We start from the raw sequence: 21,421 nt of genomic DNA, 5'->3' as shown, positions 1-21,421 counted from the left end.
TGAGTTGAATTACAGGGTGTGAGTTTGATCTAAGGCCCTATTAAACTTGGATGTAAGAGGAAATTATTTAAAAACAATACGAGTATTTAATTATATTTGAAACCATCAAATACTAGCTGACGTGAGCTTGCACTTGTCTGTATTTAAATATGGGGATGAAACAACGCAGCAGTATATAAGTTTGGAAAATATTATTCCGAATATATTAAAGGAATAACTGTGTGCACTGTGACTGTAACCCCCCATCATCGTGTGACGTAACACGTGTAATTACAAAGTATTAAAAATCAATAAATACATCTAATATTATAGAGCTGCTAGTAACATTTCAGGAGTGTCATAGAGAAGTAACGTGCTACAATTGTAACCACAGAAGAGGGAATCCGTAAACACATGTGACTATACTGTAACATTTGTAACTATTACTACACATCACTGCTAAGAAAAATGACAGTGGAGAAGTAGGAACAGAATATAATTAGAAACATCACAGGAATACACATGATTATGGAATAAAGTCAGTGCATAATCATTTTGTTTTAAGTCACTTCTTTATTTACACAGAATAATTTACTTACAGCGGCTACGTTTGACGGCATGGAGGTTAAACGCCAGATCTTAGCTCCGAAGGGCATTCCAAACACGGTTATTCCTACCCTGATACAGGCTAGAAAAGGAATACGTTTCTCACGTGGAAGGCTGTCACTTTGTTGGCCTTTGCTTCTGCTAGACGTGTGTCAGAATTGGGGGCTTTGTCCTGTAAAAGCCCATACTTGCTATTCCATGAAGATAGAGCTGAGCTCTGGACACGCCAGCAGTTCCTTCCGAAGGTTGTGTCGGCATTTCATATCAACCAACCTATTGTGGTGCCAGTTGCTACTGACTCCTCAATTTCATCAAAGTCCTTAGATGTTGTAAGGGCTCAGAAAATCTATATGAAGAGGACTGCTCGTCACAGAAAATCGGACTCTGTCCTGTGTGATCCCAAGAAAATTGGGTGTCCTGCTTCTAAGCAGACTATCTCTCGCTGGATCAGGTACACTATCCAGCATGCGTATTCTACAGCAGGATTGCCGTGTCCTACGTCTGTTAAGGCCCACTCTACTCGTAAGGTGGGTTCTTCCTGGGCGGCTGCCCGGGGTGTCTCGTCTTTACAGCTTTGCCGAGCGGCTACTTGGTCAGGGTCGAACACGTTTGCTAAGTTCTACAAGTTCGATAGTTTGGCCACTGAGGACCTGAAATTTGGTCAATCAGTTCTGCAGGTGCCCCCGCGCTCTCCCTCCCGTTCTGGGAGCTTTGGTACATCCCCATGGTACTAATGTAGACCCCAGCATCCTCTAGGACGTAAGAGAAAATAGGATTTTAATTACCTACCGGTAAATCCTTTTCTCGTAGTCAGTAGAGGATGCTGGGCGCCCGCCCAGCGCTTTGTGATCCTGCAGTGGTTACTTAGTTCAGTACGGCTTAGTTCTTGGGTAAGTACTGTTTTGTTACTTGGTTAAGTAATATTGTTCAGCTGTTGCTGATGTTTCAAGCTGGTTAGCTTGGTTTGCCTTGTATGTGTGAGCTGGTGTGAATCTCGCCACTCTCTGTGCAAAATCCTTCTCTCAAAGTTGTCCGTCTCCTCAGGCACAGTTTCTAGACTGAGTCTGGTAGGAGGGGCATAGAGGGAGGAGCCAGCCCACACTCTCAAACTCTTAAAGTGCCAGTGGCTCCTAGTGGACCCGTCTATACCCCATGGTACTAATGTGGACCCCAGCATCCTCTACGGACTACGAGAAAATAGGATTTTAATACCTACCGGTAAATCCTTTTCTCTTAGTCCGTAGAGGATGCTGGGGACTCCGTAAGGACCATGGGGTATAGACGGGATCCGCAGGAGACATGGGCACACCATAAGACTTTGAATGGGTGTGAACTGGCTCCTCACTCTATGCCCCTCCTCCAGACCTCAGTTAGAAAACTGTGCCCAGGGAGACGGACATTTCGAGGAAAGAATTTATTGTTTAAACACGGTGAGTGTGATACCAGCTCACACCTTGAACCTTCCGGAGAACATGGTATTCAATAGAACACCAGCCACGGGCATGAAAAATTACACAGCCACATGCTGAGAGAATATGTAACACAACCTGTGTGTCAATCCAACCAATAAGAAGGTACCACATGCCATGGCATGAACAACTTCAGTAACATCCTGACAGAAAAGAAACACCACAAGAGTGTAACCATAACCAATAACTGCAGACACAGTACGCACTGGGACGGGTGCCCAGCATCCTCTACGGACTAAGAGAAAAGGATTTACCGGTAGATATTAAAATTCTATTTTCTCATACGTCCTAGATGATGCTGGGGACTCCGTAAGGACCATGGGGTTTATACCAAAGCTCCAGACCGGGCGGGAGAGTGCGGACGACTCTGCAGCTACGATCGAGCAAACAGGAGGTCCCCATCAACTTGTAGAGCTTAGCAAAGGTGTTTGAACCCAACCAAGTAGCCGCTCGGCAAAGTTAAACCACCGAGACACCACAGGCATCTGCCCAAGAAGAGACCATCTTCCTAGTAGAAAGGGTCTCCACCGACTTCGGTAACAGCAATCCAGCCGTAGAACGAGCACACCGAATCGTATCAGAGATCCAGCGTGTAACAGACGGCATAGACGCAGGCGCCCCAATCACGCTGGGAGCATACCGGACAAACAGGGCCTCTGTGTCCCCAAACTGAGCCAAATTGGCGCCATAAATATTCAAAGCCCTGACTACATCGAGAGACTTTGAATCAGCCAATGCTGAGGATACCACAGGCATCAAAATTGTCTGGTTTCTGCGAAACACAGAAAAAAATCCCTTTTGGCAGAACTATTATCAGAGTTCTCAATTTCGCTCTATCCACATGGAAGATCAAACAGGGACTCCTGTGAGGCAAAGCCGCTACTTCTGACGCCAAAGCCAAAAGCATGACCACTCTCCAAGAGAGAAATTTTAACACTACCTTTCATAAAGGTTCCAATCAGTGTGACACAAGAAACTCAACACCACATCAAGGTCCCACGGTGCCAATGAGGGCACAAATGGAGGTTGGATGTGCAGTACTCCTTTCACGAAAATCCGAACCTCCGGAAAGGTAGCCAATTCATTTCTTGAAAGAATTTTTTTTTTTTTTTTAAGGCCAAAACCGCACTGAAATGGAGCCTAATTTTAGGCCTGCATCCACACCTGCTTGCAAAGAATGGAGAAGAACGACCCAGGTGAAAGTCTTTAGTAGGAGCCTTCGTGGATTCACACCAATACACATATTTACGCCAAATACGGTGGTAAGGCTTTGCCGTTACTTCTTTTCTAGCCTGAAATACACATATTTACGCCAAATACGGTGGTAAGGCTTTGCCGTTACTTCTTTTCTAGCCTGAAGAAATGTGGAAATGACTTCACTGGGAATAACCTTTCGGGCTAGGATATGGCGTTCAACCGCCACGCCGTCAAACGCAGCTGCGGTAAGTCTTTATACACGCCCTGATCTCGCTGTAACAGTTCCTCACGTAGAGGAAGAGGCCAGGGATCTTCTATGAGTAAAACTTGAAGAACTGGATACCAAGCTCTCCTTGGCTAGACCGGAACAATGAGGAACGCCTGAACCTTTGTTCTTCTTACTTTTATCACCTTCAGAAAGAGTGAAAGCGGAGGGGACACACAGACCGACTGAAAACACCCAAGGTGTCACGAGGGCGTCCACCGCTATAGCTTTAGTGTTCTTGTTGAAGCGAGATGCCAACATGTCCAATTGAGGCACTCCTCAAAGACTTGTCACTTCTGTGAAAACTTCTCGATGACGAGTGTATATCTCCCGGATGGAGATCGCGTCTGCAGAGGAAATCTATTTCTCCATCGTCTACATCCGGAACGAAGACTTCTTTGCGGCTTCTGCCATTGCCGCTTTGCTCCTTGTTCCGCCCTAGCGGCTTACTTACGCCACTGCTGTCAAATTGTCCGACAGACATAACACGGGCAGATCAAGAAGAATATGTTTGTTGAAAACAGCTCTTAATTCAAGAAAACTTATTGCAGACAAGCTTTCCAGCTTGATCTTTTCCTCTGGAAATACTTCCCCTCGGAGATCTTCATGCATGGACACCAGGATCTAATCCTGGATCCCGAACCTGCGTCGCTCTAGGAGGTGAGACTGTGCAGATACGAAAGGAGCGATATGCTGGCCATTAGGATTATATTCCGGTGCATGTGCAGGTGAGACCCGGACCACATTTCCAACTGGTCCCGTGAAACCCACTCTGGCATTTGACCTGCTCACCGAAAAGGCCTCTTAGGCCGCACCCGTCTTCTTCATCAACGGAACATATTGATGGATTGTCACTGCAAATCTGATCCGACTCTGGATCCTCAGACCTCTTTCCACAGGAAAACACAGAACCTCAACTGTTCAGTATCTACTATGATACCCACCACCGACATCCGCGTCGTTGGGAACAACAGCCATTCCCTGTGTCGAAGAACAGTCGGAGAGAAACAAGTATTTGGAGCACTTGTTTCTTGACCTCACCGTAATCAGGGGAGCATCTCAGTACAGAATAACAATGGCTCTTACTATTGAAAGAAAACCATCATACTGCCAACACACCGGTGAGATGGCAAAGACAATCCTGGATATCAACCCAGGTAGGCTGAATGCTGAGAAAAACGCATTTAAACCCTTTTTCTACCTTTACGTGCTGGAGCTCCCTGGCCTGAGAGATTACATCCTGTAGTTCAACTTCGTAAGTAGAAGTCTTTGTTTCTGGAGGATGGGGATCTGAACCCTGGACCCCAGCTGTTGTAGTGCAGAGCACTGTACCACTAGGCTACTCGAGTGGCTATATTTTTTTATTAACAGGGACAGTAGGACAAAATCCTGAACCTGACGCAACTCTGGTATGGCGTCGCGTACTACCTCCCCTTCCAGAGGGGAATCAGTAAGATATATTTGAAAACTCAGTGAGGGGAATCATCTGTAAATTCCAGTATGTCCCCCTTTGGCTTCTACTAATAACCCCCAGGTCCAAGTCCATTCCCGGACTGACGGAAGAGTATTAGACGAGTTCCCACCGGTGTGGGCTCCAGCCAGAGAGACCCAGCGACATGGGGTGGAAGAAACAGAAGACAATATCCGCTGCTGCGAACCTAACAAGGCTGCAGAACTCTTACCTTTTCACCTTCCACTATCTGCACAGAAAGGGAAATAAGAACGGTATCGAAACAGTTAAAATGACTACATCCCACCAAAGAATGCGTCACCAACCGTTGTGAGGGAATCTAACTCACGAAGGTAGACTTACCAGTGTTATTCGCCGAGAGTGACTTAACTGAGGCATCCCCAAACAGCGGTACACCGTCACAGGGAAAAACTCCAGTGTCTCTCGGAGTCAGCCTCAGCATTCCTCCGGCCACACCTACTGCAGACGCACGGCAGCCTGCCGCAATGTTATAGAGAAGAACCAACATAAGAAACCTCCCCTCTCTATCTAGGGTAATTCTATCGGATGTTTTTCCGAATACAAGCACTCCCCCATGCGCATGTAATGCAAATAACCTCAAAGCATATAAGTAAAATATCACTTAGCTTCCTGTATACGATCCTTTGTGACAGGGCCCCATGCCGACCAGGAGTTGACTTTCACCGTATTCTATCCGCGGCGGGAAAAGAATAAACACTCTGACTCCTCGTGAGGATCTGAGACCAACTCGTCACGGCCGACCTAGAGCTTTATCAACAGAGCGACCAGCACATGAGAAGGAATACTTTTACTTCAGCATTCATTAGAACTTGCAATATGAATATACGTATTTAATACACATATACACACACATCCTATATATATATATATATATATATATATATATATATATATATATATACCGTAAATACTCGAGTATAAGCCGACTTTTTCAGCACATTTTTCTATGCTGAAAAAGCCCCCCATGGCTTATACTCGAGTCAACGGCTGCAGCAGACGCCGTGGGCTGTGTGGGCGTCCGCTGCAGCCGGCTCCAGGGACAGACACTAGAGGTCATTATTGACCTCTAGTGTCTGTGCGGCGTTGCTATGGGAGAGACGTCATGACGTCTCTCCCATAGAGATGATCGGGTGCCGGGAAGCGGGCGCCGGAGCGGGCGGACAGACGGAGCGGGCGGACAGACGGAGCAGCGCAGCAGCAGAAGAAGCGGTCGGGAAGCAGGAGCGGGGCAGTGGTAAGTATTGTTTTTGTTTGTGTTTGTAAGCGGCGACGGGGGCACAGCAACAGAGGGCAAAGAAAGAGGGGGCACAACTACTGGGGGCAAAGAAAGGGGGCACAACTACTGGGGGCAAGGAAAGGGGGCACAACTACTGGGGGCAAAGAAAGAGGTGTCTTAACTACTGGGGGCAATGAAAGAGGGGGCACAACTACTGGGGGGCAAAGAAAGAGAGGGCACAACTACTGGGGGCAAAGAAAGAGGGGTCATAACTACTGGGGGCAATGAAAGAGGGGGCACAACTACTGGGGGGCAAAGAAAGAGAGGGCACAACTACTGGGGGCAAAGAAAGAGGGGTCATAACTACTGGGGGCAATGAAAGAGGGGGCACAACTACTGGGGGCAATGAAAGAGGGGGCACAACTACTGGGGGCAATGAAAGAGGGGGCACAACTACTGGGGGCAAAGAAGGGGCATAACTACTGGGGGCAAAGCAACGGGGGCATGTTTTTATCTGTCACTGGGGGTATATGTGGCACTGGGGGCACAACCCTAGCAACAAGCATTACCCCCTGGCAACAAGCATATCACCTACCGCATGAAACCCCTGGCAACGAGCATGACACCCTGAGCATGAAAACCCCTGGCACCGTGCATTTCCCACCCTAGGCTTATACTCGAGTCAGTATTTTTTCCCAGTTTTTTGTGGTAAAATTAGGTGCCTCGGCTCATATTCGGGTCGACTTATACTCGAGTATATACGGTATATATATATCATACATATAAGTATTTTGTCCAGAACCCCAGGGTCCCTAGTGACATTAATGTGTGCTGAATGTGTACGACCATGTACTGAATGCCCAAGTTGTGGATCTGACCAGGAAACCTTATGGTCGACATAAAACATAGAATTTGTTGACAACAGGGAGTGGTAACTAGGTAAAAATAACATTCTTACGACCCCGAGGGGTCCGAGGGAAGTATATACACATAAATTTAATATCATTCCCCCACAAATAAAAGCACATCTGTGCCAGTGCTACAGGCCCATGGAACCGTACCCTATACAGGTATAGGTTATTGACCTCATGTTAATTTACCCCCAGTAATAACAGATGGTGCCGACAGGTCACCCACATACTAGTGTGTCACCCATACAGTGTTTACTTTCGAAAAAGCATACAACTACCGACCTGCTGACACTTGATCTACAGACCCAAGTACCATCAGGAGTCTGCAATGGCGACAGAGGGATTCCCATAGCCAGCTCGTGGCAGAGCACACACACATGAGAACTATAAGCTATCATGGGTATATGTGACAGGGAAAACACAGAATACAAGTACAACTCATTAACTAACACGCACATTAAAGTGTATAGTGCTATATTTTCTCTTTCGCACTAAAACCACCTTGCCCCCCCCCCCCCCCTCGTTTTCCACTGTTAGCTGCCTAACAGTGCTTTTTGGCGGGAACATGAGGAGAAAATGGCGCTGTAACAAGTTGTGAGGGCTAAGCCCCGCGCCTCAGCCCCTCTAATATTATTCATATTTATACTGGCGAGGGTCCCTATACAGTGCCTATGCACTGTATACATCTTTTGCCAGTTGCAGGAAAGAGGTATATTGCTGCCCAGGGCGCCCTCCCTGCGCCCTGCACCCTTGTAGAACCGTTGGTGTGTGGGAGCAATGACGCACAGCGTGACCGCTGTGCTGTACCTCCGACCTGAAGTCTTCTGCCGTCACTGAAGTTTTCTTTTTCTTCCAATACTCACCTGGCTTCTGTCTTCTGTGAGGGGGTTGACTGCGCGGCTCCAGGAACAAGCAGCTAGGCGCACCAAGTGATCGAACCCTCTGGCGCTAATGGTGTCCAGTAGCCTAAGCAGCAGAGCCCTTAAGTCAGAAGAAGTAGGTCTGACTTCTCTCCCCTCAGTCCCACGAAGCAGAGAGCCTGTAGCCAGCAGGTCTCTCTGAAAATAAAAAACCTAGCATAAAGTCTTTCCAGAGAAACTCAGTAGAGCTCCCCTAGTGTGTGACCAGTCTCTCCTGGGCACAGAATCTAACTGAGGTCTGGAGGAGGGGCATAGAGGGAGGAGCCAGTTCACACCCATTCAAAGTCTTATAGTGTGCCCATGTCTCATGCGGATCCCGTCTATACCCCATGGTCCTTACGGAGTCCCCAGCATCCTCTAGGACGTATGAGAAAAGGATTTACCGGTAGGTAATTAAAATCCTATTTTTCCACATTTATCCATAAAAACTTTGATCCCAGGTGTGCTGTAAAAAAAAAACCACGCTGATACTCTAGGGTGCCTTGATTCAAGAAAGTTTGGGAACCATTGCTGTGAAATATTGGCTTGATAAAAGCGCTGAACGGCGCTGTAACGTTGCCTTAAAACAGCCGACTTGTGTCATTTTTTTGAACCTTTGAGTGCCGCCTTTGGAGGGATATATTACGTGGAGCCGTGCAAGCTTACATGTGGAAGGCACCGGGTGCAGTATGTGAATTATGTCAGCGGAGTGCCGGAGTTGGAGGAATATATATATATATATATATATATATATATAGCATGTAAACGGCGACACTCCAAGGACTTATTTAGTTGCAATAAATGTAAGTGACAAACACCATGCGTTGCTGTTAACGTTTCAGTTTATTTACTAAACTTTCGTCTGACGAAAGTTTAGTAAATAAACTGAAACGTTAACAGCAACGCATGGTGTTTGTCACCTACATTTATTGCAACTAAATAAGTCCTTGGAGTGCCGCCGTTTACATGCTATACACCACTCGCTGCAAGTCGTTTGAGGAGGGCACCGAGGCGAATACCACTTAGGAATACTGAGTGCCGGCTTCTTCTGCAAATATATATATATATATATAAATAAATTATATAGTTCCATGACAGTCCTTACAGTTTTATTCTGTGTCTGGCACAGTGCCACAGCCTTTGCTAGTTCCTGTGTTGCATCATCTCTCTGAACACATCACTAGCGATGACATTGCAGAAACATAGGGTACTGATGCACCGCATAGGAGGCACAATGGTCGGTTGTGGGTGCAGAGTGTGCACTGCACACTCTGTGCCCATAATAGACACATCACTAATGACTCCCATATTTTACTACTATGCCACTCTGACTTCTTCATAAATAGCAAATGTATATTAATGTACATTATCGTAATTAGTAATATTAAATTTCCATACATTTTTTTTTTTACTGTTTTGAACAAAACTTTATTGTTTTGGGTAATTATATTGATGTTAAGTTTTTATTTTGACGTTGTACACTTCTACTGACTTGAACTCCACCCAGAATTACGCCAACTCCACAGCCCTGGTGATGACCATGGCATCCTGCCATATTGTAGCTAATTATTCTGGTGCAGTTTAGAAAATTTAAATGAACATCAAATTGGTTGCTATAGGCAACAAAAAAAATTTCAGTTGCACTAGTATTCCTAAATATCGTTTAGTAATTCCCTTTTAAATTTAGGGTTAACAGTCATGTATCCTCCAACTAAGACATTTTCACGTGATGTTGGAAAAATGAAAGGTTATTTCTTTAGTACAACCTATTGTCAAGAGCTGGGAGTCCTCATTCTTTCAATCTCTCTTTTCATTGGATACTGTGTCTTGTCAATTAGCCTGTGGCAGTATTCCTTAACTAACCATCAGAGGTCATGTTTTGAATATTTCCATCTCTGGGTAGAGTAAGGATAATTAGTGACCTACACAAGAGTGTTTCAACTGTATTAAGGAAGGACTTAAAATGTCATCTCTTAGGGGTACTTGGGAGCAAATGTAAAAAATGGTTTAGAGTGCAGTATTTCAGAATATGTGTGATTTGTTATTTACAACAAACAGACGATAATATGCACTGTTACTTTTTAGGTAATAAAGGCTGTGGCGTGTGGATCATGTCATCCAGTCTTCCCCACATCACCAGCAACCAGATCGGGCACAACAGTATCTATGGGGTAGCTGTCTTCTGCCGCAAAGATGATGCCAGTGACTACCTTGCTAACCAGGCTGGGAATGAAAACTTCAATGATGAAGGAGAAGCTGCAAACTGGGAAAATGATCTAGATAGCGAGGATGATCGCTTCTCCTCGCGGAGGCCAATTAATGTGGCACTTATTGAGTCCAACAGTATTAACCACAATGGAGGTAAATGTGTATATTGCTACTTTTTCCATGAAGAGCATGATTTGGTGCTTTGTTTATGATAAGAGTTTAATGTTGTTTTGTTCAGTTCTGAAGACCTTGTATTTTGGTAACTTACAATACATGTTTGTTCAACAAATTTTCATTTTGTAGCTGGATGAAATGATTCAGTAAACCATTGCTCTGTATTCCCCACAAAATTTTTATGCTTGTTATATTTTTTTGTTAAATTGCATTTATTTATAATTTTTTAAGTTTACACCCACAATAATACACTACAGAATACAATTGGGAGTCAGGACCAATGTATAAATATAGAAGGATGAACATGTAACATTCTGATACAGATAAAAATAATAAGAATTTACTCACCGGTAATTCTATTTCTCGTAGTCCGTAGTGGATGCTGGGGACTCTGTAAGGACCATGGGGAATAGACGGCTCCGCAGGTGACTGGGCACATCTAAAGAAAGATTTAGGACTATCTGGTGTGCACTGGCTCCTCCCCCTATGACCCTCCTCCAAGCCTCAGTTAGGAACTGTGCCCGGAAGAGCTGACACAATAAGGAAGGATTTTTGAATCCCGGGTAAGACTCATACCAGCCACACCAATCACACCATATAACACGTGATAGGAACCCCGGTTAACAGTATGATAACAACTGGAGCCTCTGAAGAGATGGCTCACAACAAAACCCGATTTTTGTAACAATAACTATGTACAGGTATTGCAGACAATCCGCACTTGGGATGGGCGCCCAGCATCCACTACGGACTACGAGAAATAGAATTACCGGTGAGTAAATTCTTATTTTCTCTGACGTCCTAGTGGATGCTGGGGACTCCGTAAGGACCATGGGGATTATACCAAAGCTCCCAAACGGGCGGGAGAGTGCGGATGACTCTGCAGCACCGAATGAGAGAACTCCAGGTCCTCCTCAGCCAGGGTATCAAATTTGTAGAATTTTGCAAACGTGTTTGCCCCTGACCAAGTAGCAGCTCGGCAAAGTTGTAAAGCCGAGACCCCTCGGGCAGCCGCCCAAGATGAGCCCACCTTCCGTGTGGAATGGGCTTTTACAGATTTAGGCTGCGGTAAGCCTACCGCAGAATGCGCCAGCTGAATAGTGCTACAAATCCAGCGCGCAATAGACTTAGAAGCAGGAGCACCCAGCTTGGTGGGTGCATACAGGATAACCAGCGAGTCAGTCTTTCTGACTCCAGCCGTCCTGGAAATATAAATTTTTAGGGCCCTGACTACGTCCAGCAACTTGGAATCCTCCAAGTCCCTAGTAGCCGCAGGCACCACAATAGGTTGGTTCAAGTGAAAAGCTGAGACCACCTTTGGGAGAAACTGAGGACGAGTCCTCAATTCTGCCCTATCCATATGGAAAATCAGATAAGGGCTTTTACAAGACAAAGCCGCCAATTCTGAAACCCGCCTGGCCGACGCCAAGGCCAACAGCATGACCACTTTCCACGTGAGATATTTTAAATCCACAGTCTTAAGTGGTTCGAACCAATGTGATTTCAGGAATGCCAAAACCACATTGAGATCCCAAGGTGCCACTGGGGGCACAAAAGGAGGCTGAATATGCAGAACTCCTTTGACAAAAGTCTAAACTTCGGGCAGTGAAGCCAGTTCTTTTTGGAAGAAAATCGACAGAGCCGAAATCTGGACCTTTATGGACCCCAATTTGAGGCCCAACGTCACCCCTGCTTGCAGGAAGTGCAGGAATCGACCCAGTTGAAATTCCTCCGTCGGGGCCTTCATGGCCTCACACCAAGCAACATATTTTCGCCAAATGCGGTGATAATGTTTTGCGGTGACATCCTTCCTGGCTTTGATCAGGGTAGGGATGACTTCCTCCAGAATACCCTTTTCCTTCAGGATCCGGTGTTCAACCGCCATGCCGTCAAACGCAGCCGCGGTAAGTCTTGGAACAGACAGGGTCCCTGCTGCAGCAGGTCTTGTCTGAGCGGCAGAGGCCAAGGGTCCTCTGTAAGCATCTCTTGAAGTTTCGGGTACCAAGCTCTTCTTGGTCAATCCGGAACCACGAGTATGGTTTTCACTCCTCGCCTTCTTATTATTCTCAGTACCTTGGGTATGAGAGGTAGAGGAGGAAACACATAAACCGACTGGTACACCCATGGTGTCACTAGAGCGTCCACCGCTATCGCCTGAGGGTCTCTTGATCGGGCGCAATATCTTTTCAACTTCTTGTTGAGGCGGGACGCCATCATGTCTACCTGTGGTTTTTCCCACCGGTTGACCAGCATTTGGAAAACGTCTGGATGAAGTCCCCATTCTCCCGGGTGGAGGTCGTGCCTGCTGAGGAAGTCTGCTTCCCAGTTGTCCACTCCCGGAATGAACACTGCCGTCAGTGCTAACACATGATTCTCTGCCCATCTGAGAATCCTTGTGGCTTCTGCCATCGCCATCCTGCTTCTCGTGCCACCCTGTCTGTTTACATGGGCGACCGCCGTGATGTTGTCTGACTGGATCAGTACCGGCTGGTTTTGAAGCAGGGGTCTTGCCTGGCTTAGGGCATTGTAAATGGCCCTTAGCTCCAGGATATTTATGTGAAAAGAAATCTCCTGATTTGACCACAGTCCCTGGAAATTTCTTCCCTTTGTGACTGCCCCCCCAGCCCCGAAGGCTGGCATCCGTGGTCACCAGGACCCAGTCCTGTATTCCGAATCTGCGGCCCTCTAGTAGATGAGCCCTCTGCAGCCACCACAGCAGCGACACCCTGGTTCTGGCCGATAGGGTTATCCGCTGTTGCATCTGGAGATGGGACCCGGACCATTTGTCCAACAGGTCCCACTGGAACGTCCTTGTGTGGAACCTTCCGAATGGAATTGCTTCGTACGAAGCTACCATTTTTCCCAGGACTCGTGTGCATTGATGTACCGACACTTTTCCTGGTTTTAGGATGTCTCTGACCAGAGATGACAATTCCTCGTCTTTTTCCAGTGGAAGAAACACTCTTTTCTGGTATGTGTCCAGAATCATTCCCAGGAACAGAAGACGTGTCGTCGGGACCAGCTGTGACTTTGGAATGTTTAGAATCCAGCCGTGCTGTTGTAGCACTTCCTGAGAAAGTGCCACCCCCCCTATCAACTGTTCTTTGGACCTCGCCTTTATCAGGAGATCGTCCAAGTACGGGATAATTAAAACTCCCTTCTTGCGAAGGAGTATCATCATTTCGGCCATTACCTTGGTAAAGACCCTCGGTGCCGTGGATAACCCAAACGGCAGCGTCTGGAACTGATAGTGACAGTCCTGTACCACAAATCTGAGGTACTCCTGGTGCGGAGGGTAAATGGGGACATGCAGGTACGCATCCTTGATGTCCAGGGATACCATGTAATCCCCCTCCTCCAGGCTCGCAATAACCGCCCTGAGCGATTCCATCTTGAACTTGAACCTTTTGATATAAGTGTTCAAGGCTTTTAAATTTAAGATGGGTCTCACCGAACCGTCCGGTTTCGGTACCACAAACATTGTGGAGTAGTAACCCTTTCCTTGTTGAAGGAGGGGTACCTTGACGATTACTTTCTGTGAATACAGTTTTTGAATAGCCACCAACACTGCCTCCCTGGCAGAGGGAGTTGCCGGCAAGGCAGATTTTAGGAAACGGCGGGGGGGAGACGTCTCGAATTCCAGCCTGTACCCCTGAGATACTACTTGAAGGACCCAGGGATCCACTTGTGAGAGAGCCCACTGTGTGCTGAAAAACCTGAGACGCGCCCCCACCGTTCCCGATTCCGCCTGAGCAGCCCCAGTGTCATGCTGTGGACTTACCGGACGCAGGGGAGGACTTCTGCTCCTGGGAACTAGCTGTGCGCTGCAGCTTTTTCCCCCTTCCTCTGCCCCTCGGCAGAAAGGATGAGCCTCTAGCCCGCTTATTTTTCTGGGGCCGAAAGGACTGTACCTGATAATACGGTGCTTTCTTTTGCTGTGGGGTAGCCTGTGGCAAAAAAGTCGATTTCCCAGCAGTAGCTGTGGAAACGAGGTCTGAAAGACCTTCCCCAAAAAGTTCCACCCCTTTATAGGGTAAAACTTCCATGTGCCGCTTGGAGTCGGCATCACCTGACCATTGCCTAGTCCATAACCCCCGTCTGGCGGCAATGGACATAGCGCTTATTTTTGATGCCAGCCGGCAAATATCCCTCTGTGCATCACGCATGTATAAGACCGCGTCTTTAATATGGTCAATCGTTAGCAAAATATTGTCCCTATCCATGGTATCAATGTTTTCCGACAGGGAGTCTGACCACGCAGCAGCAGCACTGCACATCCAAGCTGATGCAATAGCGGGTCTCAATATAATGCCAGTGTGTGTGTATATAGCTTTTAGGGTACTTTCCTGCTTTCTATCAGCAGGTTCTTTTAGGGCGGCCGTATCCGGAGACGGTAGTGCCACCTTCTTTGATAAGCGTGTCAGCGCTTTATCTACCCTAGGGGGTGTTTCCCAGCGTGACCTATCCTCTGGCGGGAAAGGGTACGCAGCCATTAACCGTTTAGAAATGATCAATTTCTTATCTGGGGAAGACCACGCCTCCTCACACACCTCATTTAATTCGTCAGATGCAGGAAAAACTACTGGTAGTTTTTTCTCACCAAACATAATACCCTTTTTTGTGGTACCTGGGGTATCATCAGAAATGTGTAATACATTTTTCATAGCCTCAATCATATAACGGGTGGATCTATTGGAGGGTACACTCGTCTCATCATCGTCGACACTGGAGTCGGTATCCGTGTCGACATCCATATCTGTCATCTGAGGTAGCGGGCGTTTTATAGCCCCTGATGACATTTGAGACGCTTGGACAGGCACAAGCTGAGTAGCCGGCTGTCCTATGTCGTCAAACCTTTTATGTAAGGAGCTGACACTGTCACGTAATTCCTTCCATAAGTCCATCCACACTGGTGTCGACCCCGCAGGGGGTGACATCACATTCACAGGCATTTGCTCCGCCTCCACATCATTATCCTCATCATACATGTCGACACAGCAGTACCGACACACAGCAGACACACAGGGAATGCTCTTACAGAGGACAGGACCCCACAAAGCCCTTTGGGGAGACAGAGGGAGAGTATGCCAGCACACACCAGGGCGCTATATAACACAGGGATATCACTATACAGAGTGTTTTCCCCTATAGCTGCCTATATATTATATATATATATACTGCGCCTAAATTGTGCCCCCCCTCTCTTTTTTACCCTTTCTGTAGTGTAGGACTGCAGGGGAGAGCCAGGGAGCTTCCTTCCAGCGAAGCTGTGAGGGAATAATGGCGCCAGTGTGCTGAGGGAGTTGGCTCCGCCCCTTTTTCGGCGGGCTTTCTCCCGCTATTTTATCGTTTCTGGCATGGGTTAATATACACCTATATAGCCTCTGGGGCTATATATGGTGTTAGTTTTGCCAGCCAAGGTGTTATTATTGCTGCTCAGGGCGCCCTGCACCCATCAGTGACCGCAGTCTGTGGTGTGCATGAGGAGCAATGGCGCTCAGCTGCAGTGCTGTGCGCTACCTTGGAGAAGACAGAAGTCTTCAGCCGCCGATTTTCCGGACCACCTTCTTGTTTCTGGCTCTGTAAGGGGGACGGCGGCGCGGCTCCGTGAACGGACGACGAGGTCGGGTCCTGTGTTCGATCCCTCTGGAGCTAATGGTGTCCAGTAGCCTAAGAAGCCCAAGCTACCACCACTTAGGTAGGTTCGCTTCTTCTCCCCTTAGTCCCTCGTTGCAGTGAGCCTGTTGCCAGCAGGTCTCACTGAAAATAAAAAACCTAAACTATACTTTCTTCTAGGAGCTCAGGAGAGCCCCTAGTGTGCATCCAGCTCAGCCGGGCACAGAAATCTAACTGAGGCTTGGAGGAGGGTCATAGGGGGAGGAGCCAGTGCACACCAGATAGTCCTAAATCTTTCTTTAGATGTGCCCAGTCTCCTGCGGAGCCGTCTATTCCCTATGGTCCTTACGGAGTCCCCAGCATCCACTAGGACGTCAGAGAAAAACAAATAGAAAAAGTAATGGGTGAGGAATGTGACAAAACAGAAAAACAAGAATAAATAGTGGAAAACTGCTCTAATCAAGCTGGTAACAATCCCCAGGTGCTGCGGGAGGGGGTTACTCTAGACAAGAAATACAAAAGGGATTTTTCCCACGCACTCTGCTGGCTGTTAGTAAGAAGAGCTATATACTATGTAATAATAGGAAATTTAGAGCTCTTCGTTACATATGTTTTGCAAAAGATATGATAAGCCTCCAGGCCACTTCACGGCTGCTCTATTACTGGAGGTCCCTATCTAAGCATAGGTCCAGGGCTTGGACCCCACAAAGTCGGCTCAGGCCCGACCACCCCAGGGCAGCACACCATTGAAATACTAAAGTGTTAATATGTGTTAAGAAAGAAGCAGAAGCTATGGGTTAGAAAGTGCTACAAAAATAAGGGTGTTAATAAAATACTCAAAAGAGTAATGTTAGTGAAAAAATAGGAGTGTTACATAAGTGCTAAATAAATAATATGGCATGCTACCCCAAGGTGGCCCAGCCCCACCAGACCCGGGGGGTACCACTCCCCAAACCCATACACAGCATAATAATAATAACATCATCCACTATGGGTCATACAATTGCTTAATGTATGGCCACATGATAATGGCACATACAGAACATATCCAGATTGAGAGCTAGTTTACCTGGAGGCACCCCTGTATCCTCCAAATGGCACCACAGGACCCAGCATGCCCTCCTAATGCTGGCTCCATCTATGCCTCTCTGAACTGCAATAAATAGTGGAAAACTGCTCTAATCAAGCTGGTAACAATCCCCAGGTGCTGCGGGAGGGGGTTACTCTAGACAAGAAATACAAAAGGGATTTTTCCCACGCACTCTGCTGGCTGTTAGTAAGAAGAGCTATATACTATGTAATAATAGGAAATTTAGAGCTCTTCGTTACATATGTTTTGCAAAAGATATGATAAGCCTCCAGGCCACTTCACGGCTGCTCTATTACTGGAGGTCCCTATCTAAGCATAGGTCCAGGGCTTGGACCCCACAAAGTCGGCTCAGGCCCGACCACCCCAGGGCAGCACACCATTGAAATACTAAAGTGTTAATATGTGTTAAGAAAGAAGCAGAAGCTATGGGTTAGAAAGTGCTACAAAAATAAGGGTGTTAATAAAATACTCAAAAGAGTAATGTTAGTGAAAAAATAGGAGTGTTACATAAGTGCTAAATAAATAATATGGCATGCTACCCCAAGGTGGCCCAGCCCCACCAGACCCGGGGGGTACCACTCCCCAAACCCATACACAGCATAATAATAATAACATCATCCACTATGGGTCATACAATTGCTTAATGTATGGCCACATGATAATGGCACATACAGAACATATCCAGATTGAGAGCTAGTTTACCTGGAGGCACCCCTGTATCCTCCAAATGGCACCACAGGACCCAGCATGCCCTCCTAATGCTGGCTCCATCTATGCCTCTCTGAACTGCAATAAATAGTGGAAAACTGCTCTAATCAAGCTGGTAACAATCCCCAGGTGCTGCGGGAGGGGGTTACTCTAGACAGAAAAACAAACCTGGAAATATACTGTAGCAGTAAAAGAGCGACTCATTGGAAGACATGGACGCAAAAACACAGCATATTTATTAGGCAGTACTGTATAAGGAGCGATATAAGAAGGAAACTGGGGTAGGTACACAACAAGGAGATAAAAGCAGACAAATAGTAACTCACATAGAGCCATATTCAGATGTGGTCACAAAGCTGCATTGCACGCAAGTCAGTCGATGTTTTCATACTGCGCATGTGTTTGAGCCGCAGTTCGCACATCGCATTGATTGAATTGCAATGTTTGTTGCAACGAGGGATTAGTCACAAAGCGAGTGACAGGAAGAGAGCGTTTGGGGGTGGCTAGGTAAATGCAGTCATGTCATGGCCGCTCAGACTGCATTTTCTTGGCATGCATAAATTCTTGTAGCAGTTGCACTCTCACTTGCTACTGGAGAGCCCTCTCCATTCCAGGACAGTAGCTCAGCCTGCGTGTCTTCAGAGGCACTCACAATCTACATGATGACCCAATCTACAATGATGGTACCGATGTTTCAGCAGTTGTACGCTGTCAGACAGGAATAAAGAGACGGCAGTGGGTGTCCCTATGCTCAGGTTAGCTTCTACCCAAATTACAAGAAACAGATAATTCCAGCGCGTCGCCACCCCCTAGCTTATACAATATGGGTCATATGTGCTAAAATAAGCAGCTCTCAACTGGACAGTACTGACCTGTCCGCACAAAAAACAGCACAAAGGATAATAATAGATTATCAGAGAGCGCATATAGCTTTATAGCTCAGATTTATTATATATATATTAAAAAATCAGATAAACACATGTACATATAAAATTGAATAAACAATCAATTAAAATTTTCCCCTGCTGCAGCGGATCAAATTTTAAATGGACACTAGTGCTATGTCCAAATTTGTAGCGCTTGGTATAACCTTATTTTCAATTTAAAAAGTCCCGAACAGTGTGCAGTCCAATTTAAGAACAATTTAATGCCTGCTGTTTCAATTCAGCTGTAAGTATTTTCCACTTAATAATAGAGATCTCCTTATGTATCTGATAACAGCAGGCTTCCACTCCGTTAATTACTGCCGCTGAACGGCCAGATGCTTTGAATGCTTATGCTCCGGTATCTGTATCAAAGACCTTTTTCATCCACTCTCACTGTGCTAATAGGCCATATTTGCAAGATTGTCCACTTTATACTCACAGCCAGGAGTATATCCGTTTATTATCCGTGGACGGCCCCCGTTGTAGGTCTCAGTCACAGTTGCGAGGAGGCACCTATAGCAAGGTGCACCGGAGGATCTCCAAAGCCGGTCAGCTTCCAAACGGACAATAGTACCAAGAGATAGTACTTAACCATAAGCCGCTGGTAGCAGGAAGGACATCAATGTAAAGTAAGCCCCAGGACTATTCTACCCAAATTAGCATATTGTCAAAAGTTAACAACGGCAATAGCAAGAACAACCACATCTGTAGTGCAAAAAACCTTTACAGTACATATACCCTATACATTATCGCAATAGTGAAGCAGGTGCTTGAAGGCGCCATTCAGGCACATATAACACAAAACCAGGAGTATAGGGGATATCCTTGTATTGAATATGATTTCAGCTTTGAAAAAAAGATCAGTGCAATACAGCTATACCCAGGCACCTAATGCCACACCATGTCGCTCTAAGGTCAACCTGCATTTGCAAGTCAGGCATGTAGCAAACAAATATCAGAAAAATTGTGTTAAACTAACAAAATACATACTGACCACTGTCCCCAAAAGATGGACAACAGAATCTAATAATGAACTACCACCTCCAGGTGGCCCCACCCTGTATAACCATACCCCCAACTTGCGTTATACCTGGATCCCCAAACAAAACCTCCCCCCGACTACTACACTAGCTAACCACCCCACCCCAACACAAAAAACATGGGGCAACTATTCCCATGAACCCTAAGGCCATGATTTATCCAACCCAGGATTAAAGGGGTAGCAAAGAAACTTGAAAAATAATAAAGAAAATAACCTAATTAAATATAAAACTGAAACAAAGAGCAAGAAGGGAAACTAAAGGAACAAAAATACAGTTACTGGATGGGGCAGTATAAAACCATTCAAACATAATTCAAAAGCATGAATAGCACAGCAATGACAAAAGAGATTAAAGAACAAAAAAAACCCAGATAAACTCTGGAGGTTTTTAAATATTAAAGGAAAAGATAAATACAGTAGATAACATAAGAGAAAGTAGAAAAGCATATCAGGATAGCAAGTGTATTTAAATCATTCAAGGGGTGTGGTACATAGGGTCGACAGTCACTAGGTCGACCACTATTGGTCGACAGTGACTAAGTCGACACCTGAAATAGGTCGACACAAGCATTAGGTCGACATGACAAAAGGTCAACTTGAGGTTTTTTTTAAAATGGTGACGTTTTCTTCGTAAAGTGACCGGGAACCCCGATTAGTGCACCGTGTCCCCTCGCATGGCTCGCTTCGATCACCATGCTTCGGGAAGGTTACCGTTCCCAATTGTAGTCTCCGTGGATTGTAAAGTATGAGAAAATTCAAAAAATGAAAAAGAATTGTGAAAAACTCATGTCGACCTAGTTCATGTCGACATAATGCATGTGGACCAATAGTGGTCGACCTAATGGCTGTTGACCTAAGTGCGGTCGACCTAAAGACCGGAAACCCATTCAAGGAGGTTCAACCCTCCTCAAGGCCTGCAAATGAACCCATGTTAAAATACAGACACAGGACATGACAGCAAAGGAAGCATTATTTTTAAGTGCTTTCTTTCTGTACCCTCTTCTTTAAGTGTGGCTGCATGTCTGTCCAGTCTGATGTTACAGTCCAGCTTAGTGCACACTGGAGTATCAGTTGGTATGCTAAACCTCTGTAGCATTCGGTGTGGCATGCAGATGGCAGTGCTTAAAATAAGCTTTGTGCTGTACCTCCTGCATAATCATCTTCTTTTTGTTATCTACCTTCCTTCATTTATGTTTCCTATATCCTCTCACACAAAAGAGGAAAACTGACAATAGTGTGATATTGTAGGCTTATAACAAGAGAGATTTTCAGCTGAAAAATTACACTCTACTATTATAAGTAAAAAACAGTAATTGAAAGGGTTCTTTCTTTCTCTTCACTCTAATCAGTGGTAAAGGGTGCGTGAAAGAGAGGTCTCTGTCACCATTAAAGCAAGATGAGAAATACAATAGTGTAATCCTGAACTGAAAATAGCAATACTCCAAATATACTAGTTGAACTCCCCTTTCTTTATGTAATACCATTTTCTCTGATGTCCTAGTGGATGCTGGGAACTCCGTAAGGACCATGGGGAATAGCGGCTCCGCAGGAGACTGGGCACAAAAGTAAAGCTTTAGGACTACCTGGTGTGCACTGGCTCCTCCCCCTATGACCCTCCTTCAA

The 21,421-nt window shown here is 46.0% G+C and overlaps 1 protein-coding gene across 1 annotated transcript in view; it reads left to right on the top strand.

Annotated features, from left to right (window-relative positions):
* Nucleotides 1-21,421, top strand: part of FBXO10 (F-box protein 10) — a 287,024-nt gene that overhangs the window by 232,243 nt on the left and 33,360 nt on the right. The window contains exon 9 of the mRNA XM_063914662.1: nt 10,120-10,395. Within this exon, the coding sequence (XP_063770732.1) occupies nt 10,120-10,395 (276 nt within the window). The remainder of the gene's footprint in view (nt 1-10,119; nt 10,396-21,421) is intronic.

This window comes from Pseudophryne corroboree, chromosome 1, assembly GCF_028390025.1.
Source record: "Pseudophryne corroboree isolate aPseCor3 chromosome 1, aPseCor3.hap2, whole genome shotgun sequence".
Lineage (NCBI taxonomy): Eukaryota > Metazoa > Chordata > Amphibia > Anura > Myobatrachidae > Pseudophryne > Pseudophryne corroboree.
This window is presented reverse-complemented; position numbering and strand designations above follow the sequence as displayed.